The 24,224-nt window shown below is 47.1% G+C and overlaps 1 protein-coding gene across 1 annotated transcript in view; it reads right to left on the bottom strand.

Moving 5' to 3' along the window:
* SNF8 (SNF8 subunit of ESCRT-II) overlaps positions 1 to 24,224 on the bottom strand; it is a 122,059-nt gene that overhangs the window by 621 nt on the left and 97,214 nt on the right. The window contains exon 7 of the mRNA XM_078645539.1: positions 60 to 134. Coding sequence (XP_078501665.1) covers positions 60 to 134 — 75 coding nt within the window. The remainder of the gene's footprint in view (positions 1 to 59; positions 135 to 24,224) is intronic.

Raw genomic sequence — 24,224 nt, 5'->3', positions numbered from 1 at the left:
CATTAATCTGAAGGTCAGATCTCATTAATATGCATTTTGGAACTCCTTGCGATACTTACCAGCACGTGATTGGCTCTTTCCGTTTCCCACTTTAAACTGGTTTTTATTTCATTGACTGTTACGAATCCTTTTTTCTGAAATTTAAATAGAAACAATTAAACTAGTTAATGGCATACAATTTACTTTCTTCAATGAAAAATTGATGTGCATCTGTATAATCTTGCCACATGCCAATGCATTAGAGCAGCAGTTCTACAATAAAGGTGGCTTTTGGTTGCAGTGTAAATTTGAAGGATTCACTGGAGGTTACTAGAATGGAAATCTAGTGATGATCAGGAACAACGTATCTAATTTGAATCCAGGCCTTTTTATCTGTCTTTTCGGGTGGGGTGTTGGGGGGCGGGCGGGGTGAAGGGTAGAAATACTTACTGGCCTTTCCTGTTTTAACGGTACTGCTAGTTCTCAAGCTAGTCCTTACCTCCATCCAAGTGGGACATGAATGGAGACTGCATGTCGACACTTCATGTATGAAGTAGAATGAGTAGATGTGTTGTGCTTGATTATATGAGGACAGGAATCAATCTTGAAACCACTATGTGTGGTTGGCTGATAAAATGAAGACTGTAGGTGGCCTAGTCAGATATAGTCTGTAGGTGGGCCCTGGAACACACTGAGTTCTCTTGGAAGTGAGCCATGCTGTAGTGATTGGAGGACGAATGTTCTTTAGAAGCTGAGGCAGTGCTCCTAATCTCCTAGGCCTCCTTTTGTGCCACTGTTTTCCATCTTACCTGCCAATTATTCATAACAAATGGCTGTGCCTTGGCAGCCCGTTTTAAACATACTATCTTCCCTGAAACACACAAAAACAGAGCAAGGCTGTAGAATTCACATTTATGTCTGCTAGCCAGCGATGACAACTGGATCGAATCCCCCCAGGCCATTGTGCTAGCATGGAAGGGAATCAATAGTTTGGGGGAACCCAATGTACCCTTGGAGGCTTGGGATATGGTATAAATGGTAAAAGGAGCCTACATGGGATTTGATTTGCTACGATCTTTTGTTATTCAAAGATAAATCGGAGTTAGTCCTAACGCAACATACACCAAAATGTCAATCAAGCAAAGAAATCTTAGCATAAAATACACGGGAGACCCTAGTAGTTTGAAAAATATACCTTGTTTTATATATGTTAGAAAATGGAGTACAAATAAATAAAATCATTCAGCACAAAGTCATGGAAAGAGATGAAATTTAATTGACCTAACAATACATGACTGTACAGCTATTCCAAATAAGTCAAAAGCAACAGATCTCTTGATAAGAATGCAAATTGCTCCAGAATAGTAACATTTCTTAGGAATAGAAGATGAGGTTGACGTTTCGGTCTGTTCGGCTGTAGTCAATCCGACCATCTTCAGGACATTATGGCTTAGTAAAAAGACTCTTATTAAACGTGTTGAATAGCTGCCTAGTACCATAAACTGGATCTGTGGTTACTGCTACAGAGGAAGTACTGTAATGTAGGAAAATTAATTTCCTGCACTTGTTTCTTGGACCAAAATCTGTATGAATACAGGTGAATTGCTGCCAGATGCTGTATACATATACACAATCTTAGTTGAGTGACGGTGTTTCGACTTGCTGTGTTGCTCCAGTACTTCCTCTGCAGCAGTACCCACAGATCCAGTTCATGGTACTAGGCAGCTGTTCAACACGTTTAATAAGAGTTTTCTCTCAGCCATAAATGTTTTCATCCTGAAGATGGTCTAATGGACTACAGCCGAACAGACCGAAACGTCGACCTCCTCTACTATTCCTAAGAAATGTTACTATTCTGAAGCAATTTGCATTCTCATCAAGAGATCTGTTGCTTTTGACTTAATTGGAATAGCTGTATACGGTCATGTATTAGGTCAATTTAATTTCATCTCTTTCCATGACTTTGTGCTGAATGATTTTCTTTATTTGTACTCCATTTTCTAACAAATATATAAAACAAGATATATTTTTCAAACTACTAGGTACTCCTGTGTATTTTATGCGCAGATGTCTTTGCTTGATGTTGTATAATGACACTTTGGTGTATGTTCAGCATGGAAGGGAAGCCCACAAAAGCGTAACCGAGTAATCTTCAAGCTACAGGGATGGATTATTGGACTTCCCATCAAAGATGGGGAAAGAATTGGGGGAATCCCGAATTCTGCAAAATGTGTAGCTGGGCCCTTTCCATAAGAGAAACAAACTGTTGTGGAAAGATTATGCCCAGAGGAGTACTGTCTAAAAAAAATGGCAACCCACAGTTAAGCAACCTGCAGTAGAGAGGCAGTTGTGAGGAGGGATTAAAAATTGACCATGGCATTAACGTTATGAGGCCAGGGGAAGATGAGCACTAAGAGGAATTATGGTGTGCTCCCAGTTCCTGAAGCCCAATGTGTGTGCGCCCCTGAATGCCCACTTAAATGGAGCTAGGGCCTTCTGCTTAGCTTGGGAGAGTTGCCAGTAGCTTTAGTTTTGCTGCCCTACAAACTTTGTCCAATTAAAGCTTGGCTTGTGGAGCCTCCCAAATGATGTTCGTGCTCAGTTAACTGCAACTACTTGGATTTTTTGGGAGGCCAGGGTGCTTAACCACACCCAGAGGATACTGAGCCTCAAAGCATTGCGCACCAGGAGAACAATGTAAAGGTACTTGGCCTTAAGTAACAATATGTTTGTAGCATTTGTCACTGTAGATATGCATGCTCTTCATAGTCCTCCTATCCAGTGTTGGGCACAGAATTTGCAACTTGTTTTTATCTGAAGTTTTGAGTCACAAGGTTTGGTGTGATTCCTCCCCTAGTCCACAATGTACCAGGATGTTTCCACCTTAGATTGTTTTGTTCCACCATCAGGTTCGGATAGTTCAGTTCCAGCTCAAAGACCGACATGTTCTAACTCTGATTCTTTGGGAGCAGCCTGAGACTTCTAGCCCAGTGACATCAAAAAACATTCCTGCTCATTCTATGCCTGGAGGACTGTTCAGACAAAGAAGTGCTCGCCTGAGTTTGAAGACAACACATTTTCACGTCTATTGTCCACTTGACAAGTAAGCCCAACCCCCTGCAACACACTGTGAAGAGTGGTTGCCTCTAAAGGTGTGTAAATTTTGTTCAAACATGTAAATATATCCTTAATACTACAGCTTTTAATATTTGATCGAGCACTGGAAGGTTGAGCTCCGCTTGAATAACTGATAGTGGTTCCAGAATAAAAATGTGTACACACATTAGCATAATATAATAATGAGAAGCGAAAATCTGCTAAACAATTGCAAATTTACTTTCCTTAACACCGCCCCCTTTTTTTTTTTTACCCACCACAGTAAACTGTCTACTACTGCCGTTGTCAAAAAAAATCTGAAGTTTTCCAGTGTCGTAAGGCGTTAGAGAAGAGCTGGCGAATGCCTCTGAGCATGTTGGGTTGTGCACATACTAGAGGGTTTTCCAACTCAAACTGCTGTTTCCCCTCGACTTAAAATGCATGCATGTCAATTTGCAGACAGGTGCCAAAATCAAAGCAGAGCTAGAATCCAAAGCCTGATAATAGCCATAACATAATCAGGCTGTTTGTAGAGCTCTGACTTAAGAGTGCTGCTCTAATTTGTCACTTATCTTTAGGGCACCAAAAGTGACCTGTAGATGACTGACATTGTGAAATCTATGGGTGCCCTTAAGTCCTCCATATAAAGGTCCACCTTTTGCAAATACCAACCTAGAGTACAAATTAAGTCACCTGTATCCTCCCAAAGACAGGACATCCAACAGCAGTCATTTCAGGAAGTAGCCCCCTCACAAGTTGGCTGCAACTGGGGCTCCTCAGCATCAAACAAATGACTTCCCTTCCATAATTGCCACTGCCGCCCCAATCCCCCTTGGGGGGAAGACTGAGTTTCTTTGTGCACCCCCCAACTCGCCCCCTCCCCGTGGGAGGCAATTCCCTCAGACAGATGGGTAACTGCCTAGAGTTCCACACCATGCCGCCAAACGATCTGCCTCAATGCCACGTCCTCAGCTCAGATAGTCTTTAGCTGCTCAAGGAAGAGGCACAGGCACTACTACACAATGGGGCCAAGGATCTGGTGCCCACACACAAGCATGGCAAAGTTGTGTTCTACCTTGACCAAGAAGCTCAAGTTCCTCGAGCTAGTTTTCAACCACTACATCCAGCAGCACTTTTACATAACCACACAGCAGGTTATCATCCCCACTGCTCTGACTTCATCACGGCGCTAGACTTTTGACACCTAATTCCACCTCTCCATTCATCCAGCCCACTAGTGGTACACCTGCCTCGTAGTAAGTAGCCAACCCTACCAGTTCGAGGTTCAACTCTTAGGGGGTCACTAGAGTTCCATGGGTAGTCACAGAGGTTACAGTTAGGCCACAAATAAGCTCAGAAACATCAGTCGCATGTTTCCGTATCTAGATGACTGGCTCATCAAGAACCGCCTTACACACAATCAAACATCTGTGTCCCTACTCCATAGGTTAGGATTCACCACTATGCCAAAATGACCCACGTCCTTCCTATGGCTTGTCCTGAAGTCTGCACCAGGACAGCATACCCCAACCAAGAAAGGGTGATGGTATACCAAAAGCTGCTTCCTCTTCTTCAGACAAGCCGTCCTCCTACTGTAAGGACAGTAAAGAAGTTGTTTAGGATGATGGCTTTTTGCATTGACCCAGTGCAGCATGCCACGCTGTACATATAGCAATCGCGCCTCATGAGGCAATCGTCAAAAGAGAGGGTCAATTGGAAGATCTTGTGTTGGTAAAAACAAAACCCGGTGTGCTCACCAATGATTGAACAGGAACAATTAGTTGCTCGAAAGGCCTTTCCTTACTCCTCTTCAGCAGGTGACCATTACCACAAATGCCCCAATCAGAGTAGGGAACTCTCTTCCACCACATGCCCGTTTATGGCACCTTGACCTCAGAATAGCAGGGCAGTCACGTCAACTACCTGGAGCTCTTGCTCATTCTTTTAGCCCCAATGGATTTCCTAAGGCTCATCCAGGGCAAAACAGTCCTCACAGATGAACAACATAACAGCCATGTACTACATGCAAAGGCCACTCACTCACTTCAGCTGTCTGCTCTGGCACAGGAGATATGGAATTGGGCAGTTCACAACATACATCTGTTCGCAGACACAGATTTTGTGGGCTTGCTAAGCAGGATGCATCAAAAGAAGTCTGCAAATAGTAACTGAACTCACAAGTCCACACCAACATGGAGCGGTTAGCCACTCCTGAAAACACAAAAGTCCAAAGCTTCGCCTCTAGGTGTCCATAAGCAATGCAATCCGGATGAGCTGGTCTAAGTTATTTGCTTATGCCTTTCCTCCTCCCCCACTCATTCCAAAAGTTGTCAGGAAACATTACCCATCCTAATGGTGTCAACCTAGGCAGACAAACTTGGTAATCCATGATCCAGGAGATGTGTTAATCCACATGTAAGAAGCTGGCTCTTTAAATGATGTATCAAAAAGTTGATATACTGTATAAAGAGTACAGGGGTTCCCTTATGAGTTGTAGGAAAGTAGGATCTGCTTCGATGGTTACCCCCATGTTCGAGGCATGTGGGCTGCTGAATTCATATCTGTGCATAGATCGCCGCCTAGTGTTGGGTCCGGGTGATTGCACATTGTTGTCCTGGAAGAGTCTTTGAAGTATCACAAGATAGGTGGCTCCTCCCTTGGACTACAGTGCGCATGGGCATCCTCTCCATTCTCAGATTGTTTTTTTCCGCCATTGGGTTCAGATGTACTTTCCAGCACTCCAAGTTCGGAATCAACAAAAACTTTTCTAAAAAGGCCAAAAGGCCTTTGGATCAGTCGGTATTGTTAAGCGATCGGTACGATACACTTTTTGAACATCTGTTGCACTCCGGTCGTCGAATCGGGCCGTGAGGCCTTCTCGACACCACGTGGACCGACCGTCGATGGAACGAAGTCCATTCAAATACTGCCCGCAGTGCAACTCCAAGTTCCCGCACACAGATAAGCATCCAGTGTGCAACAAATGCCTATCTCCAGATCACAATGAAGATAGTTGCCTAGCCTGCGCACAGTTCCGGTCGAAGAAGACGATCCAGAATCGGCCGGCGGCGAGGCAAGAAATGCAGAGGTCGGCACCAGAGCCTGATATGATCTTCGACGATGAGGAAGACCTAGGTAGCGACGAAGAACAATACTCAGAGCACGACTCTGAATATTACCTCGAAGAGGAGGAACAAATCGTCGATCTCGAGGAATACGATCAAGACATCGTAGCTGTCGAAGACGACTACGATGACGACCAGGGGCAAACCATGAGTACACCGCCCCATATAGACACTACACCAATATCAGAGACTCAGGTCGAGGCATCGCCAACAGGCCTTAGCCGAGATCAACATTCTGGTTCTATAGCCCCGCCATACCGCCCGGCTAAGAACATTCTAAAAGAGCCCTCTGAGACATGACATACGACACCGGTTCCATCGAAACCGAAACTCGTCGACAATACCGTCTTCGGACCGAACGTCGTCGAACCGAAGGTGATTAAGCCCAAGGGCGTCGACCCGAAGGTCACAGTTCCAATACACCCTTTGAAGCCAAAGGCCGTCGAGTCGACATCGAAAACAAAAGCCCTCAAGTCGACCTTGAAGTCAAAAGCAGTCGAGTCAACCTCGAGGCCAAAAGACGTTGAATCGACACCCAAACAAAAGCACGTCGACTCGACCCCCAAAACAAATCCAGTCGAATCTAGCAAATCAGGCTCAACTATCGACAAGGGGAAAAAAAAACGGTCGACGAAAGCAAAAAGACTACGCCCAAAACAAGCGTCGAACCGAAAGTGAAACCTAAGGTGGACCAAAGCAAATCGGTCGAGCCGAAGACCATCGATCCAAGAAGGGGCATCGAGCCAAAACCGCAGGCTCCGAAGACACCTCTACTGCCTAAAGACACTACCTAACCGACTAAACCGCTCGGTCCGAAAAAGGTGGTAAAGCCTGCCAAAGACGTCCAACCGACAAGACCTGTCGAACGACCTCAAAAACCAATCCAACCATTAAAGGCGTCGACCCGAAAAAAGTCAAACCAAAAGCTACAGCACCAAGGCCAAAAACTGTGGAAGAAGACATTATCCATCCAGACCCCTCCACAGAAGACCAGTCAAAACTATATATTGACCCTAAAACTGGTAACGTGACTGTTTACACAAAAAAGAAAAGACCACTGCCTACTGAAAAAGTTTCTAAAATTCCACTCAAGAAAAAGAGACTGTGCTACCTCTCCAATACTTTTTGAGCCTATCACTCCAGCTATGCCTACTACTCCATATCCCACAAACTCACCTGCACGCTCTGACTACAAACCAGATGAAGATCAGGATGCAGATGTGCGGTTTGGTTATCCACAAAACCCATATGGAGACCCCAACCCACAGCCATGGGTTAGGGGAGGTGAACCTGACACTGAAGGGACTCAGCCCATTACAGACCCTGCAGTATACCCAACTAAGCCATCACCTACAGTGGCCTTTAACTCTCTACTAGATAGAGCAGCAAGCTACCATAATGTAGATATGCATTCTGATGCTATTAAAGAAGACTTTCTCTTTGATACATTAACAACATCGGAAAGGCATGTAAAAACACTTCCCATGTTAAAGGGCGTCTTAAAGCATGCAAGTGACATTTTTAAGGACACTGCTAGGGCACGTGTCATAAACCCTAGAATTGAAAAGAAATATAGGGCCGCACCTATAGATCCTACATACATCAGGGGACAACTCCCTAGTGGTATCCAATGCACGAAAGCGTGCAAATTCAGACTACTGGAGAGGCTGCTCCCCCAGACATGGAGTCAAAGATCTTTGAGGCATCAGGCAAGAGAGTAGCAGCTCAGGCAGCAAACTCATGGAGAATAGCCAATACACAGGCCTTGCTGGCCAGGTATGACAGGGCGCACTATGACAGTTTAGAGGAAATTCTCCAACACTTACAAAGCTCAGGCAGATGAACTTATACAAGAGGGAAAGCTCATCACAAAAGCCTCAATAAAATGTGCCCTGGACGCGGCAGACACAGCTGCCAGATCCATCAACACAAGCGTGCTGTTGAGGCGACACGCATGGCTTCGCATATCAGGCTTTAAGAATGAAGTCCAATCCACTATTCTTAATCAGCCCATAATCCCAGACTTTTTGTTTGGTCCAGCAGTTGACTCAATTCTGGACAAAATGAAAAAGGATGCTGAAACAGCAAAGTCCATGGGAGCTCTCCAGTCCCAACAACACCGGGGCTCCTTTCGTCGCTCCAATTATATAGGAGGAGCGCGAAGTAAAACATCACAGCAATCCTCCACCTATAAAAGTAACACGCAATCCACATACAACAAGAACACGAACAGGGGTGGATACAGAGGAAATAATACAAAGGGAAGCGGTCGTGGAGGCAATGCAAATAGATCCTCCACTAACAACAAACAGTGACTTCTTGGTGCTCCCCCCCAGAACATATAACACCGGTCGGGGGAAGACTACAACAATTTCTGCCAGTCTGGTTAAATATCACTACAGACAAGTGGGTCAGGCAAATTATCCAACATGGCTATTGCCTAGAACTCACCTCAACACCACCCAACATACCACCCGTGCACCGTCCAATGTCACAGGAACATATAATGCTGCTACAGCAAGAGGTCATCAGTATGCTGCAAAAGGGGGCCATAGAACCAGTCCCACTACAACATCAAGGAACAGGAGTATACTCCCTATACTTCCTTATTCCAAAGAAGGACGGGTCTCTCAGACCAATATTGGACCTCAGGCCCCTCAACCTGTACATTTTGTCGGAGCATTTTCATATGCTCACTCTCCAGCAAGTCTTGCCATTGCTTCGCCAGGGAGACTTCCTAGCAACTCTAGACCTCAAGGACGCATACTTTCATATACCAATACACCCTGCTCACAGAAAGTATCTAAGGTTCACCATTCAAGGACAGCACTACCAGTTCAAAGTCCTACCATTTGGTGTCACAACAGCTCCACGAGTGTTCAACAAATGCCTAGCTACAGTGGCGGCACATCTCAGGAGGCAACTCTCAGTGTTCCCGGTGCCAACCTTCTAGACCGGGACAACACAAAATGGTTGCTGCAGACCAGAGAGACATTTCTGCCCTCCTGCTGCTGAGCCAGGCTCGAGCGGAGGAAGGTGAAACAATAGGCATTCTGTCACAGGGAGGTGTGACCACCTCCCAGACAGGATTTTTGTGTTTTGAGACCAGGTGGGTGTGCTTGCCAACGCATCTGCATGAGGGGCACACTGGGTGTGAGAGAGTGCCCCCTTTCTGCATGGATTTGGAGTCATCACTATGGTCAGAAGTGGAGCAGAGGACTCACATGGAAATGTTAGGCTTGCCAGCACATGTGCTTGCTGTGACTAGGTCACAGGCCAGAAGATGCCCCACTGAACAGGTGCTGGATCCTGGAACAATGGACCAGACACCTTCCAAGAAGAAGAGCAGTAGGGTTAAGGCATTGCCTTCCCCCTTGCCCCAGGTTGAGGATCAAGTCTCTGAGGAGGCTGATCTGAGAGAGCTGAGGGAAACTGAGCCTAAAGAGCTTGAACTTGATCAAGTTGAGTTTCTGGGCTCAGGGGGACCCTCCAGAGAAGACCTGGGGAAGGCACAGTTAGACTGCCCTTCCCTTGAACCCCTCAGACAGCAGGCTGCTGCTGAGGCTGCAGGGAACGCCACAGGTGCCCACAGGGTATACTGGGAAGATGGACTCCTGTACTCTGAGTCAAGAGACCCCAAGCCTGGTGCAACCAGGAGGCTGGTCATCCCCTTGTCTCAGAGGGGGTTCCTTCTCACCTTGGCCCATGAGATTCCCCTTGCAGGTCACTTAGGTCAGACAAAGACTTGGGACAGACTTGTCTCACACTTTCACTGGCCTCACATGAATGAGAATACCAAGGAGTTTTGTCGCTCCTGTGTCACTTGCCAAGCCAGTGGTAAGTCAGGAGGCACAACAAAGGCCCCCCTCATACCACTACCTGTGGTGGGGGTTCCCTTTGAAAGAGTGGGGATTGACATTGTTGGTCCAATGGAACCCCAGACAGCATCAGGGCACAAGTTTATACTGGTGGTGGTGGACCATGCCACCAGGTATCCTGAAGCTCTTCCACTTAGGACCACTACAGCACCTGTAGTGGCAAGGGCCCTAGTTGGAGTGTTCTCCCTATGGAGGTTGTTTCTGACAGAGGTGCAAACTTCATGTCAGGATATCTGACTGCAATGTGGAAGGAATGTGGTGTCAACTACAAGTTCACCACACCCTATCATCCACAGTGCAATGGGCTTGTTGAAAGATTCAACAGGACCCTCAAAGGGATGATTCATGGACTACCTGAAAAGCTCAGGCGTAGATGGGATGTCCTGATACCCTGCCTCTTGTTTGCTTACAGAGAGGTCCCACAGAAGGGGGTTGGCTACAGCCCTTTTGAACTTCTGTATGGGCATCCTGTAAGAGGACCCCTGTGTTTGGTGAAGGAAGGATGGGAGAGACCTCTCAAAAAGCCTGCAACCAACATAGTGGACTATGTACTTGGTCTCCGCTCCAGGATGGCTGAATACATGGAAAAGGCATCTAAAAACCTTGAGGCCAGCCAAGAACTCCAAAAAGCTTGGCATGACCAGAAGGCTGTCCTGACTGTGTACAAGCCTGGACAGAAAGTGTGGGTGCTGGAGCCAGTGGCCCCAGCAGCTCTCAAAGACAAATGGTCTGGGCCCCACACAATCATTGAACAAAAGGGAGAGGTCACCTACCTGGTGGACCTTGGAACTCCCAGGAGCCCCCTCAGGGTGCTCCATGTGAACAGGCTCAAGGCATATGTCGACAGGAAGGACATGAGCTTGCTCATGGCCACAGATGAGGGACAGGAGGAAGAGAGTGACCCTCTCCCAGACCTGCTCACTCAGAATCCTGATGATGGATCAGTAGATGGTGTTGTCTTTTGTGGCAGCCTCTCTGAACATCAGCAACAGGATTGTAGACAAGTTCTGCAATCCTTTAGACATATGTTCTCTCTGACCCCCAGTCAAACTGATTGGTGTACCCATGAAGTTGACACTGGAGACAGTCTGCCTGTTAAGAGTAAAATCTACAGACAGCCTGATCATGTCAGAGACTGCATCAAGACAGAAGTGCAGAAAATGTTGGAGCTGGGAGTCATTGAGCCCTCAGATAGCCCTTGGGCTAGCCCAGTAGTTCTAGTGCCAAAGCCTCACACCAAGGGTGGTAAGAAAGAGATTAGGTTTTGCGTAGACTACAGAGGCCTCAATGCAGTCACTAAGACTGATGCCCACCCAATACCAAGAGCAGATGAACTTATAGATAGATTGGCTTGTGCCAACTACTTAAGTATATTTGACCTGACAGCTGGGTATTGGCAAATCAGGTTAGCTGAGGAAGCCAAGCCCAAGACAGCATTTTCTACCCCTGGTGGGCATTATCAATTTGTGGTAATGCCCTTTGGTTTGAAAAATGCACCTGCCACCTTCCAAAGGCTGGCGAATCAAGTTCTCACTGGGTTGGATAACTTCTGTGCAGCATATCTTGATGATATAGCTGTCTTTAGTTCCACCTGGGAGGATCACCTGGTCCACCTGAGGAAAGTGTTAGAGGCACTGCAGAAGGCAGGTCTCACTATCAAGGCCACTAAGTGCCAGATAGGGCAGACACAGGTTGTATACCTGGGCCACCTTGTAGGTGGAGGCCAGGTTCAACCCTTGGAGAGCAAGATACAGGCCATCAAGGACTGGGCTCCTCCAACCACCCAGACTCAGGTTCGAGCTTTCTTGGGCCTGACTGATTACTATAGGAAATTTGTCAAGAATTATGGGTCCATTGTGACTCCACTTAATGACTTGACAAGTAAAAAGATGCCAAAGAAAGTTCAGTGGACAGCAAGCTGTCAGAAAGCATTCAATGACCTAAAGCAGGCCATGTGCACAGCACCTATCCTAAAGAGTCCAGACTACTCCAAGACCTTCATTGTCCAAACAGATGCTTCTGAGTTGGGTGTGGGAGCTGTTCTATCTCAGCTGAATTTTGATGGTAACGACCAGCCTATTGCTTTTATTAGCAGAAGGCTGACCCCCAGAGAGAAAAATTGGTCAGCTATTGAGAGGGAGGCCTTTGCTGTGGTGTGGGCCCTGAAAAAGTTGAGGTCATACTTGTTTGGCACTCACTTTAAGATTCAGACAGACCATAAGCCCCTCTTATGGCTAAATCAGATGAAGGGTGAAAACCCCAAACTACTTAGGTGGTCCATTTCCCTACAGGGTATGGATTTTACAGTGGAGCATAGACCTGGTACTGATCATGGCAATGCTGATGGGCTCTCCAGGTATTTCCACTTAGAGCAAGAAGACTCACCTGGTCAAGGTTAGCTTATTGTCCCAAAGTTTTGGGGGGGGGTCATGTAGGAGAGTAGGGTCTGCAATCCTATGATCACCCAGATTTTTGCTTTTTGCTTCACTGGTTTACGACTTTCCCTGGCTGTGGGCCTGCTAATCAGACCCACAGCCTAGCTGTTCTCTCTACTCCAAATTGTACCCAGGTACTGAATTGGCACTGGGCCCTCTCCAAGTCCCTGTACCCAGGGCTGAGGTGCACCCAGAAGTCTCCCAGGGGCTGCAGCATGTATTATGCCACCCCTGGGTTGACTAACTAAACCAGACACAACTGGCTGCTTGACAGCTGGGGCAAGGTGGTGTAATCACCCTTTGCTTTAGATATAGTATTCCTATATCTAAACCTACAATGGACACCTATATTCCTATCAGTCACTCCTATGGCAGGCCTTAACAATCCTGAAGGCAGAGTGCGTGGAATAAGGTGAAATGGTGCTCTGGCATGAGCTGAGCCCGTTTGCAGCTTGCGGAACCAAGTCCTAATAGCTGTTCCATGATAACGCATACCATATACTCTTAAATGCATTATAATCCTCGCGGTTATATGCCAACTCTGGTATCGCTTTATCAAAACATGTCGAGTAAGGTGTCATACGAATTGGAATACTAACCCCTCGCCAATTCTGGCGACAGGGTTAGCATTCCACCCTTCTAGAGGGACACGACATGTATGTAACCTGTAACCCCGGTTAAAGTCAGACATAGCCTCAGCTCCACAAGATGGATGCTGCCACCGAGACACAAGTCTGCCCTCCTGCTGCTGGGAGTCCTCCCAGCACAGGAGGCAAGGACAAAGGGTTTCCTGCCAGGGGCGGTGCCAGCACCGTCCCAGACAGGGTTTTGTGTATCCTAGGTAGGCAGGGCTTTAGAGAAAGGTGACTGCAAGTGGCACCCCGGTGCTCACTGTGCATAGGCCGGCTTGAACCAGTTCCGGGGGCACTCCAGCCCCTGATCTGGGGAACGCCCGCCAAAGGAGAGGGGTGTAACCACCCCCCTCCTAGTCCCACCCATAGGGCAGGACTTAGTCGCGTGCCAGCCCCCTTTTGCAGGATAAAGGTAGGAGCAGGCCCCCTTCCAAATTAGATCATCTTTGAATCCTGAACCGACTTTCCACGAAAGGAACTCAAGAGTTTTGTTGTGTGCTTAGCTCCCTGTCTCATAAAGAGCCAGGGTAGTCTTGTTATAAATAAATATACTTTATTTTTCATAACAACTTGTGTGGTGTCCTTTCACTTGGTGTTCAAGGGGTATATGTGATGGTAAAACAGCTGGCTTAACACGCCCTCTAGAGTTTAGCCTAAAGACTGCACGTGTCCATGCTACTAGGATAGCTGGTCTATCAGGTTCACTTACAACCAAACATCAATAAGGGTTGTTTGGACTGATACATAGTGTTCACTAGAATAGTGAGCACTGCATATCAGGCCAACTTCTCACAGTGCCCACATACATTAGTGGATATCATGTACCATGCCAGCTTTTCACATGAGTGGACAGAGGCTTGCTGTGCAATCCCAAAGTCCTCTATTAGGGGGTGGTGTGGGCAAGCAGTCTTAGGCTTAATATAGAGGAGTGGACATTTGCAAATACACACAATGATTAATAAATGACACACACTACTCTAGAAGGAGATCCACACCAATTTATACAAATATCAAGTACTTTTATATATGATTTGCCATCAGAGAAAAATCATTCAGGTAAGTACGTTTTTATATATAAATTACTTTCGCTTTAAAAAGTGGACACTGAGCAATTTTTGAGTTCTCCAATGTTATCTTATGGAAGGAAGAAAACGTTCTGCAAACAGATATAGTACATCTGCTTACTGGACCAATGTCCAGGAGTTAAGTTGAGTGGTGGGCAAGATCCAAGGCAGCACCAACAGTACACCACCATCGGCCGGGTGCAAATCAGCACTGTGAGCCCAATGCATTTCAATGCAGAGCGGTGACTGTAAAAAGAAGCTGCTGGCTAGTAAGCCAGATGGCCTGAACCAGCAAGTGGGCTCAGACCATGTGATGCACCTTTGGTCCTCTTCTCCAAGGCCCGGTTGCAAGGGTGTCCTTAGGTGTTGGGTTTTTCCTTACCAGAGCAGTTGCGGTTGAGGGGTGCCTGCGTGCAGAGGCTGCAAGCAATGTCGGGGAGTCCAGGAGGTGTGAAACTGCAATGGACCCTAACTCTGGAGGGCAGGGAAACCTTGTTGGCACCGGTGGCTCCCTTCAACTCGGGTTGGAGGTAACTTGTGCAGTGGTGGCTTCAGGTGTTGCGTTTTGGCAGTCGCGGAGGTCTCAGTCTTCCCTTTTAGATTTTCTTCAGAACACGTCCACTGTTCAAGGGAGGTCTAGTCTTTTTTTAAGGCAGGCAGTCCTCCCAAGTTTTTGGAGTCACAGCTGCAGTACAAGTCGACTTTGATGCCATTTTGAACAAGGGATGCTGGCAGGGTTGGTACTAGGTCAGCTGCTCCTCTCTTCTCTGCTTTTGCAGCTCTTTAGTGTTCTCTTTTCTTTGGTCTCCAGGATCTATTTCTCAGGTGCCAGGGTCTCCTCAAAATACTGAATCTAGAGGCGTGTAGGGTAGTAGATAATGGGCTACTCACTCTATGTGGTCACTATGCACCCTATATGACTACTTCCTCTTGGAGGTGGGTATAACCCTGTCCCAAAATTCCTAAGTATGTCATCACAAAGATGGCTACTTCTGAAAATTATGTCACAGAAGCAAACCTTATGGGTGGCACACCTGACTAGCTAATTGTCCCCGCCTGTATGGGCGCTGAGGGAGCTCTGGACAGGGTGGGTGGCTTCCTCTCTAATGAGGAGAGCCAGATTCGCATTCCAAAGGTGGCAGCTTCTTTGAAGGTCACCGGCCCAAGGAAGCTGATCAGCAGATCATCCTGTGGGAGGAGGTGTTACACCCTCCTCCCAGACCAGCAATTGTTCTAGGTCTTCTAAGAGTGGTGTGGCTCACTGGTTAGAGGCGGCAGACCCGGGAGCAGAGGACGGCCTGGGACTAGGGTTCAATTCCCGACGCGCAGGGTCTTGGACCAGGGTCAACGGACTCGATAATTCTCGCCTCGGTGCCTACTCTAACTAGGGATCACACTCGGCAACTCTGGGCATTAGCTTGCCTCATCTCCACAACGGCCCCCCACATACGCCGGGGATGCCTGGTTTCACCTTGGAGATACCCAGTAGGGACCATCTCACAGGGAAAGCCAGAACGGGTTCCCCAGCGGTCTACAGCGCAGAGATACTCCTTCGGGAGTCGATTCTAGCGCTCTAGAAACCCACAATCAATCAACAATCAAGCAAAGGCTCTCACCCTAGGAAGTCAGAACAGTGCCCCTTTTTAGGTCTCGCCTGGCGAACGCAGTGCATGTGCTGCTACGCTTGGCGAGACTCTATTGTTGTGGCTTTGGTGAGCGAAGGGAGACAAACCATGTGCGTGCATGGACAGGCGATGTGCAGGCGCATGGCGTCTCCTCTGCCTCACACGCTCCCACAGCACGCTCACACTACAAGGCAGACACGCGCTTGTTGCTTACAGAAAACCGTGACTTGAAGAAACTGTTCACAACCTCTTTCCCTCTTTAATTTAGTTGCTTCCCTGTGAAATGGATCAACAAAAAAAACATCCTTGCAGCAAATGCACTTTTTCTGACATTTTTCTATTCCAAAGTGCAGCCTCAGGATGGAGAGAAATAAAAGGTTTTAAATATGAAAAATAAGTACATAACTAAATAAAGCAAGACAGAGTGGTTGCAAAGTGGCCAGATTTGTTTTATTCAGATACAAACACATCAGCCTCACTCCACAGACATTGCAGAGAAGCACCACGTTTGTTTTCTCGTCTTTCTTTGAACAGCATTGTTGTCCCCAAGTGGGGAAGTGTACCATTCCTGGATGTATTGCAATACCTGGTTGATGGGTGAATTGGAAATAAAATGGGTACCATGGCTCTGTGTTTATGGACGTGGTCTTTTTAAACCATACTGCTTGCGTTTTGTATGGATATAAGCAATGGACATTGAAACGGTTCCCTTCAGGGCCCTGTAGTCATGTCCTTAACTTTTCAGGTAAAATCACTCGCTGATTTCCGAATAGTGAGTGAGAGATCTTTAAGGTAACCATGTTGTTTCTGCTTACATTTCACATGCTTTACTTAATCTTGCACTCCCTATGAGTGTTTGTCTTTACTTTTTTTTTTAGGCAGGATATTACTCTAATCAAGTGCATAATTTGAATTGAGCCGCATCCAAGTGTTTATAGCGGCACAATTTAGTTGTAGCTGAAGGCAGTGCAAGTTTCTCTCAGTGGGGAAATATGGTGTTCAGTGGGGGAGAGGATGTGGCACTATGGCCAGAGCTGGCGAATTTGGAACTGGGGAACCGGGTTCAGCCTTCATGACCAGTCCACTCTACTGAGAGAGCATATTCCCATGCTTGACCTTTGAAGGCCCCCGTAAGACCTTAGAAGGACTGGTGTCTTAGCACAAGCAGGTGTACCCTAGTGGTGTCAATTGTGGGTTAACCTTGAAGGCCTGTCCACCAGAATCCATACTGAAGTTCATCTCCAGTCTTGCGGGCAGTCCTAGAGCAACAGTGATCCTGTCACTGTGACTCTGTCACTGAGGTCACATGCATAGGAACCTTGAGCAGGTTAGGGCGGTGCGACCGGTGTGACCGCACTGGGTACCTATTTCAGGTGGGTGCGTAGTGTTTGCAAGTATATTATGGTTAAAAAAAAAAACTTGCTGCTTCCTTCCTGGCCTCCAGCAATTTTCAGCAACAATACAAATGTCATGATAACTTTGGTGATTAATGTTCCTCCTAGAGAGAGATCAGAGTTTTGTCTAGTGGAAGGGTTGACTCCTGGAAAGGTAGCACAGAGGGTTAATGTACCTGCTGCAAAAAACATGTACCATGCAAATCACACAAAGTGCACATAATGTTAACTAGGTTACTGCTTTTGTCAGAGAGATCCTTTTGTTACTTGCAGTCTATAAGTTAAAATCCTAACATAGAACAGTGAGCTATTAAACTATAGTGCCTACTAGTATGGTTGTCATGTGGCTTCTACACCTTGTAGTCCTTTGCCTTGTGTAATATTTCCTATACATTGATTTACACACATATGATTGCCGCTGTGTAGTGTGTGTGAGATGTAAAGTACTCTGACACCGTGCACTGGTATGAGTGGCGCTGTAAATCAAATTAAATGCATCTGAGAAAGATTGTGGTTATGGAGACTTGAGGGGGACTGTTAATGGGTTGTAGTATGGTTTACGGGCCTCTTTCTGCGTGCATGTTAAGTTGGCATGGCTTATTCGAAGTTTAAACACCATTTTTCCTTTTTGCTGCTTTTGCACACAACACTGCTTGGCTGTTTTTGCTGAGTTAGCTTTCACGAAGGCCTATGCATGAGAAAGGTTTGTTTTTCGACATCTCTAAACATACATCATGTCCCCAGTCTGTACAGTGAGTGCTAAGCCGCCAAGTTTATCATAACGTGCGAGCCTGTTTATCGGCGTGTCCGTGTAACACATTCTAGACACAACAATTTGGCAGCTGCAAGCCGAGTAGGATCCTGGTGCCTTTATCATAGCACACTCGCCAGATTTGAACACACTTGGAAGATTCCAGGCATGCAGAGAGACTAACAGGTCCTGATGTAATTTACACTTACTGAGCGGACAGGTAAATGGGGTCCCCATAAGAAAGCTCAAGAGACCGTCTATAGTTTTATAATACATAATACCCAGATAGGGAGGGTGTTATAAATAGGCGTTTTTATCACCTGTTTGCACTATCATTGTAACATGATTCCTCCTTTAGTATTTTATGGAATTGTAACCATGCTGTCCGTATTATTATTATCCATATGTATGCTGATGATTAAAATACTGCGCTTGAGAACAAGTAGTTAAAATAAACATTTTAACCTTTAACCTAACAGTGTCTCTATTTTACTCCTGTTTTGGACTGGTATGAGCGTATAACAAAAGAGTGTTCTCACTTCCCAACATTCCCGAGATGGTCCTAAGTCGCATGTTCTAGGTTGTCTAATCATTGGTTTCTTTGCTATAGGACGAAGAGCTAATGTGACACTGATTGCTAGTCTGGTAGGGGATTTTGGGTACTAAGGTGAGTTTTGGCACACCCTAATTCACTGATGTCCTAAGTCTCTGTGCACAGTTCAGTGTTTGCGCAGAATCCCTGTTACATGACGCCGCCAACGAGAGTGGTCGTATTGTGAGACACTTGAGTAGTGCTTATATCAGTCTACAACCCCCCCATTATCGTTTCCGGTTGACTGTAGTGACGGATAAAAATCTACCTCTATTTACATAGGTTGATTCAAGCTTGATATTTCTCAAAGGTTACTTCTTTGAATTACTACCCAGTTGTGCGTTATAGTATTGTATTGTACTTCTCTAATACTGTTTTGATATGGCTGCGGTTGATATCCCGGCACACAGTCGTGTAGTTGTGCGTAATCATTTGCAGGAATACCTCGTTTCACTAGAGGGACAGGCGGTGGTTTATGTAGTCTCTGCTGACGTGGCGTACCCATTTGAGTGTACTACTCATGGGTCACGTTTCCCGCAGTGGATTTTAATTCTGGTGTTTTTCACACTTACACCCCCGCTGATGCTCCTGCGGTGTACGCTTCATTTCTGACAGTAGAAATTCCAATTTCTGTTTGACAGCATGCCGTTTGGTTTAATGGCGCCCTCCCATACGTTGTTACAGTGGTCAGACAAGGTCTGTTGTCCATTCCAGGCACTACTTGGCCTGTGTTGGCTGCTTACACTCCGCATCCACAGGTGGGTGCTTTGACAGCCATACAACTACGACCCCTGTATGCCTCTTCGGTTGTAGTTATTAGGGTCTGGTTCACTACATTACTCGCAACCTCCCCGGTGGTGCAGCACATCAGTTGGCGGTGGCGGACTCAAGCTTACTCCCGTCATGGTTAATCCGGTCATGGGCAAGCGTCCCAAAGATAAGGAGGAAATGCCTTTTTGGCTGGCCGAAAAATTTGACCAACTGGAAGCAGTGTTCTCTACAAATCCTGTTGAGAAACACAGGATTCTCACCATGAGTTTGCAGAAAGGCTTCGTGCCTGACGTAACTGAGTGTACAACTTGGGTGGTGATTTTTGCAGCAGTCTACACTAGGTGCTTTGGCACCCCGTCAATGACTGTTTTGCCCACTGTGATTAAGCGTGTTCAGGATGAGCACGGACCAGAAGCTGCAGTGGAGTTGGGGATGCGCCTCGTGGGAGCGTTTGATATGGTACGTGATCTCGTCCTTGCTTATGTCAAGGTGGATGTTGAAGGTTTCCAGGTCGCTAATGCTCTGCGCGAGGTCCCCGACGCCGATAAACCCCGTCAGTTGCCGAAAATTATTACAGAGGCTTATAAGACCGTGGGTCGTAATAGTTTAGGTGTTAAGCCTTTTGCGAGGAAAGAAAAGCAACAGCAAGCTCAGCAAGGGTCATCTGATAAGAATGACCCCTGAAAGTTCAGAAACAAAATTGGAGTAAGAACAAAAAACAAGGGAAGCAGCAGAAACAGGGTTCCCCGTCCAGCTTCACCTACACCTGCCCCTGTTGGGCATAAATTTGATTTGCGCGACCGCGGTACTATTAAGTCGCCTGATAGGTTTCAGGTTCTGTTCTCCTCGCTCTTTGCAGGAAACATCGGTAACAGCCACCGGTGGAGGAGGCGGCAGAGGTCAAGATGACCAACAGAGCAGTGAGCATCCTCGTAAGGCTGACGGAAAAAGCAAGCAGGACGAGACACCGCGTCAAAGACCTCAGTTTCAGAAGAAGAAAGTTGCTGCTGTAACAGCTAGATATGCCACAGATAGTGAGAACGCAGCGTCAGTCAGAATCTGACATGGGCTCTGACCCTGCTGGACAGCGTGGCGGAGATTACCATAGTGCGAGAGGTGCTGCGTCCACTACTGAAGGTGACAGCGACTGACACGTTTGTTGTTGTTGAAACAGCAGACACCAGAGTGGCTCCCCCTAGACAAGCTTTATGAAATAGTCATTGTGATTGAAGGTGACAAAGAATGTTCCATAAAAGGGGTATTTTGGGAAAATCTAACTACTACTTATGACATTTTGTTGGCGGAGGTCGACTGGCCCCCACCATTTGTCTTGGCCGCACCGCAAAGGGAGGAGGTGATCCTCCCCGCTTTCACGCACACTGTGCCGAAGGAGCAGGCACTGCAGTTTGCAGAAGATTGGGCTAAAGCGCTTGCGCCGGCGTTGTACCGTACACATTGTGGATGGGACAAATTTTCCCCTCGACATGAGATCCCTTTACGGTCGATGCCACTGCCACAAACCCAATACCCCATACGGCGTGAGGCGAAAGCCTCTGGTCGAGATCCTGGAATATCAGAGAGTAATTGAAACGTCTGTGTCTCCGATGAATAACCCACTTTTCACTGGATCCAAGCCTGATTGCTCGAACCGTTTGGTATTGGATTACCGCCACTTGAACTCACATTGTCGTATGTGTGCGGTGCAGAAAACTCACAGCTCTGCTTTGGTGGATAGTCTGGTGCGTAAAAGGTTCAAAACGACACGACATTTCCAATGGCTTTTTTGCCCATAACTTGTCCTCCCTTAGTAGTCAATGGACGAGTTTTACCTATGGTGGCAAACAACGCCAATTTCTTCGTTTGGCCATGGGCTACAAGAACAGGCCAGGCATTTTTGCTGCCCGAATAGTCTCTCTGCTCGAGAGGCTCGACGCAGATGCATGTTCGTATGTGGATGACATTTATCTCACAGTCGACGAATAATGGCCGCATCTGTGCCGTGTGACCGCATAATTTGCCATTTGCGGACTTTGGCTATAAATTCAACTTTGCAAAATCACACATTGCAGAAAACACAGTGTTGTTCCTGGGCTATGAGCTCAACAATGAAGGTAGAGGCTTAGCTCCTCACTTCTTGGAGAAATGCACACTTTAGCACTCCCACAACCCTGAAAAAATTGCAATCCTTACTGGGCTTTCTAAATTTTGGACGTACATACATTCCAGAATATGCCCAGCATATCAAGCCGCTTTATGCATTGATACAACCAACTTTTTCCAAATCGTGCTGGCTGCCAGAACATTCAGCCGTCCCGCAATCTTTGCAGGCTGACCTACTTGAATCTAACTTCTTGTCGACTCGTGATAACCACACGAACCTGGTGATAAGAATCGTGTCAGGTGCGGTGGGTTTCACGTACCTCACTTTTAATGAGGGAGACACAGTTCCTATTGCTTACAAGTCACACCTGTACACTTCGGCCGAGATGAACAAGTTACTTACCTTCGGTAACGCTTTTTCAGGTAGATACAGTATCTGCCTGTGGATTCCTCACCTTGTGAATATCCCCCTGCGTCAGCAGCATTCGGAAATTCTTTCGTAGCTTTGCGCCGACGTGACAGAGGCACGGCATCGCGCGCGACTCCGCTGACGTCACAGACACCATAATAGGCCCACGCCGGCATGATGACATCAGTTCTGCCCTTTTTTCCGTGCCTTCGAGGCATACGGACGGACCAATGACAGCAGAAATATACACAGTACACAATTGTCAAGATAACACACATAGTGTGGAACCAATGTAGGAAATTAAAATATATTAAACTTATTCTTTGACAATATAGAATAAAATACATCATAATAACACAAGTATAGCAGAGTGGACAACGGGGAGGCGGGTGGGTCAGTGAGGAATCCACAGGCAGATACTGTATCTACCAGAAAAAGCGTTACCGAAGGTAAGTAACTTGTTCTTCTGATAGATGCATCTGCCAGTGGATTTCTCACCTTGTGAATAGAGTCCCACAGCAGTCCCCACTCCCGGAGGAGGGTGTCCACACTCCTATACTAGAAAATCCTGGAGAACAGCACGCGCAAAGTGGCCCTCCCTCCTCACTTCGGTATCCAAGCAGTAGTGCTTCGCGAAAGTGTGGAGGGAGGCCCAAGTCGCTGCTCTACAAATGTCCTCAACAGGAACTCCCCTAGACAAAGCAGAAATTGAAGACCTCGCTCTAGTAGAGTGAGCTCTTATACCCTCTGGAGGGTCCTTACCCGCCAAGGCGTAGCAGATCTTAATGCAGAGGATAATCCACCTGGAGAGAGTGCGCTTGTGCACCGCCTTCTCCTTCTTGCAGCCAGCAAAGCCAACAATGAGCTGATCATCCAACCTGAACTCTCGTGTCCTGTCCAGGTAAAAGCTCACCGCCCTCTTAGGGTCCAAGCGGTGTAGTCTCTCCTCCTCCTTGGAAGGGTGAGGGGGAGGATAGAAGGTAGGGAGGGTAACGGACTGCCCCAGATGGAAAGGAGTTTCCACCTTTGGCAGAAAAGCAGCCCTGGTCCTGAGAATCATTCTTTCAGCATGAATAGATAAAAATGGGGGCTTAGAACTAAGAGCCTGAAGCTCACTTACCCTCCTTGCCGAGGTAATTGCCACCAGAAAAATAGTCTTGAAAGACAAAAGTCTCAAGGGACACGAGTGTAAAGGTTCAAAAGGTGAACCCATCAAGAACAAGGTTCAAGTCCCATTGAGGTACAATAAAAGGTGTGGGAGGAAATTTATTGGTAAGGCCTTTAATGAAACGTAATACAATTGCAGATTTAAACAAGGAGGGCTGGTCTGGTAAACAGAGGAAAGCCGACAAATAACCGTTGATAGTTGCCACCGCAAAACCCTGCTGGGCCAAGGAAAGAGCAAATTGTAGAATATTGGACAAACGAGCCCTTAAAGGGTCAACGGACTTCTCCCCGCACCAAGCAACAAATTTAGACTATCTATACGAATATATGGACTTGGTGGAGTCACGCCTGGCTGACGAGATGACATCCACTACATCGTGCGGGAGAGAAAAGGAAATCGGGTTGACCCGCTCAATCTCCAGGCATGAAGGTGTAAGGTCTGGAGGTGGGGGTGTAGAACCTGCCCCTCCATCTGGGAGAGCAGATCTGCCCTGTGAGGGAGACGGAGCGGAGGGCACGAGGAGAGGTGGAGAAGATCTGTATACCACACCCTTCTCGGACAATCCTGGGCGATCAAAATGACTTGGACCCGATCTTGGCGAATCTTCCTCAGAACCCGAGGAATCAAGGGTATGGGAGGAAACGCGTAAAGGAGTTGCGAGTCCCAACTCAACTGAAACGCGTACCCCAAGGCTCCCTGCATCGGAAACTGGAGGCTGCAAAATGACGGGCAGTGAGCATTCTTGCGAGTGGCGAACAGGTCCACCCGAGGAGTCCCCCGTGTCCGAAAGACGTGACGAACTACCTCTGGATGAAGCCTCCACTCGTGGTCGGCAGAGAACTGCCGACTGAGAAATTATGCACGAACGTTCAGAACTCCGGCCAGATGATTTGCCATCAGACAAATCTGGTGGACCTGAACCCAGGACCAGAGACGCAGAGCCTCTCTGCAGAGACACTGCGACCCCACTCCTCCCTGCTTGTTGATATACCACATCGCGGTCGTGTTTCCATCAGGACCTGAACTGACTGACCGCAAAGGGAAGGGAGGAAGGCCTTGAGTGCCAGTCGTATCGCCCGCAACTCCAAAAGGTTGATGTGAAGCAACCTTTCCTCTGGAGACCAAAGACCCTTGATCTCCAGGTCCCCCAGATGAGCACCCCACCCTAGAGTGGATGCATCCGTTATCACCGTGGCCACCGATGG

Source organism: Lissotriton helveticus, chromosome 5_1 (assembly GCF_964261635.1).
Source record: "Lissotriton helveticus chromosome 5_1, aLisHel1.1, whole genome shotgun sequence".
Taxonomy (NCBI): domain Eukaryota; kingdom Metazoa; phylum Chordata; class Amphibia; order Caudata; family Salamandridae; genus Lissotriton; species Lissotriton helveticus.
Note: the sequence above shows the minus strand (reverse complement) of the source record. Positions and strands in the feature narration are given on the sequence as shown.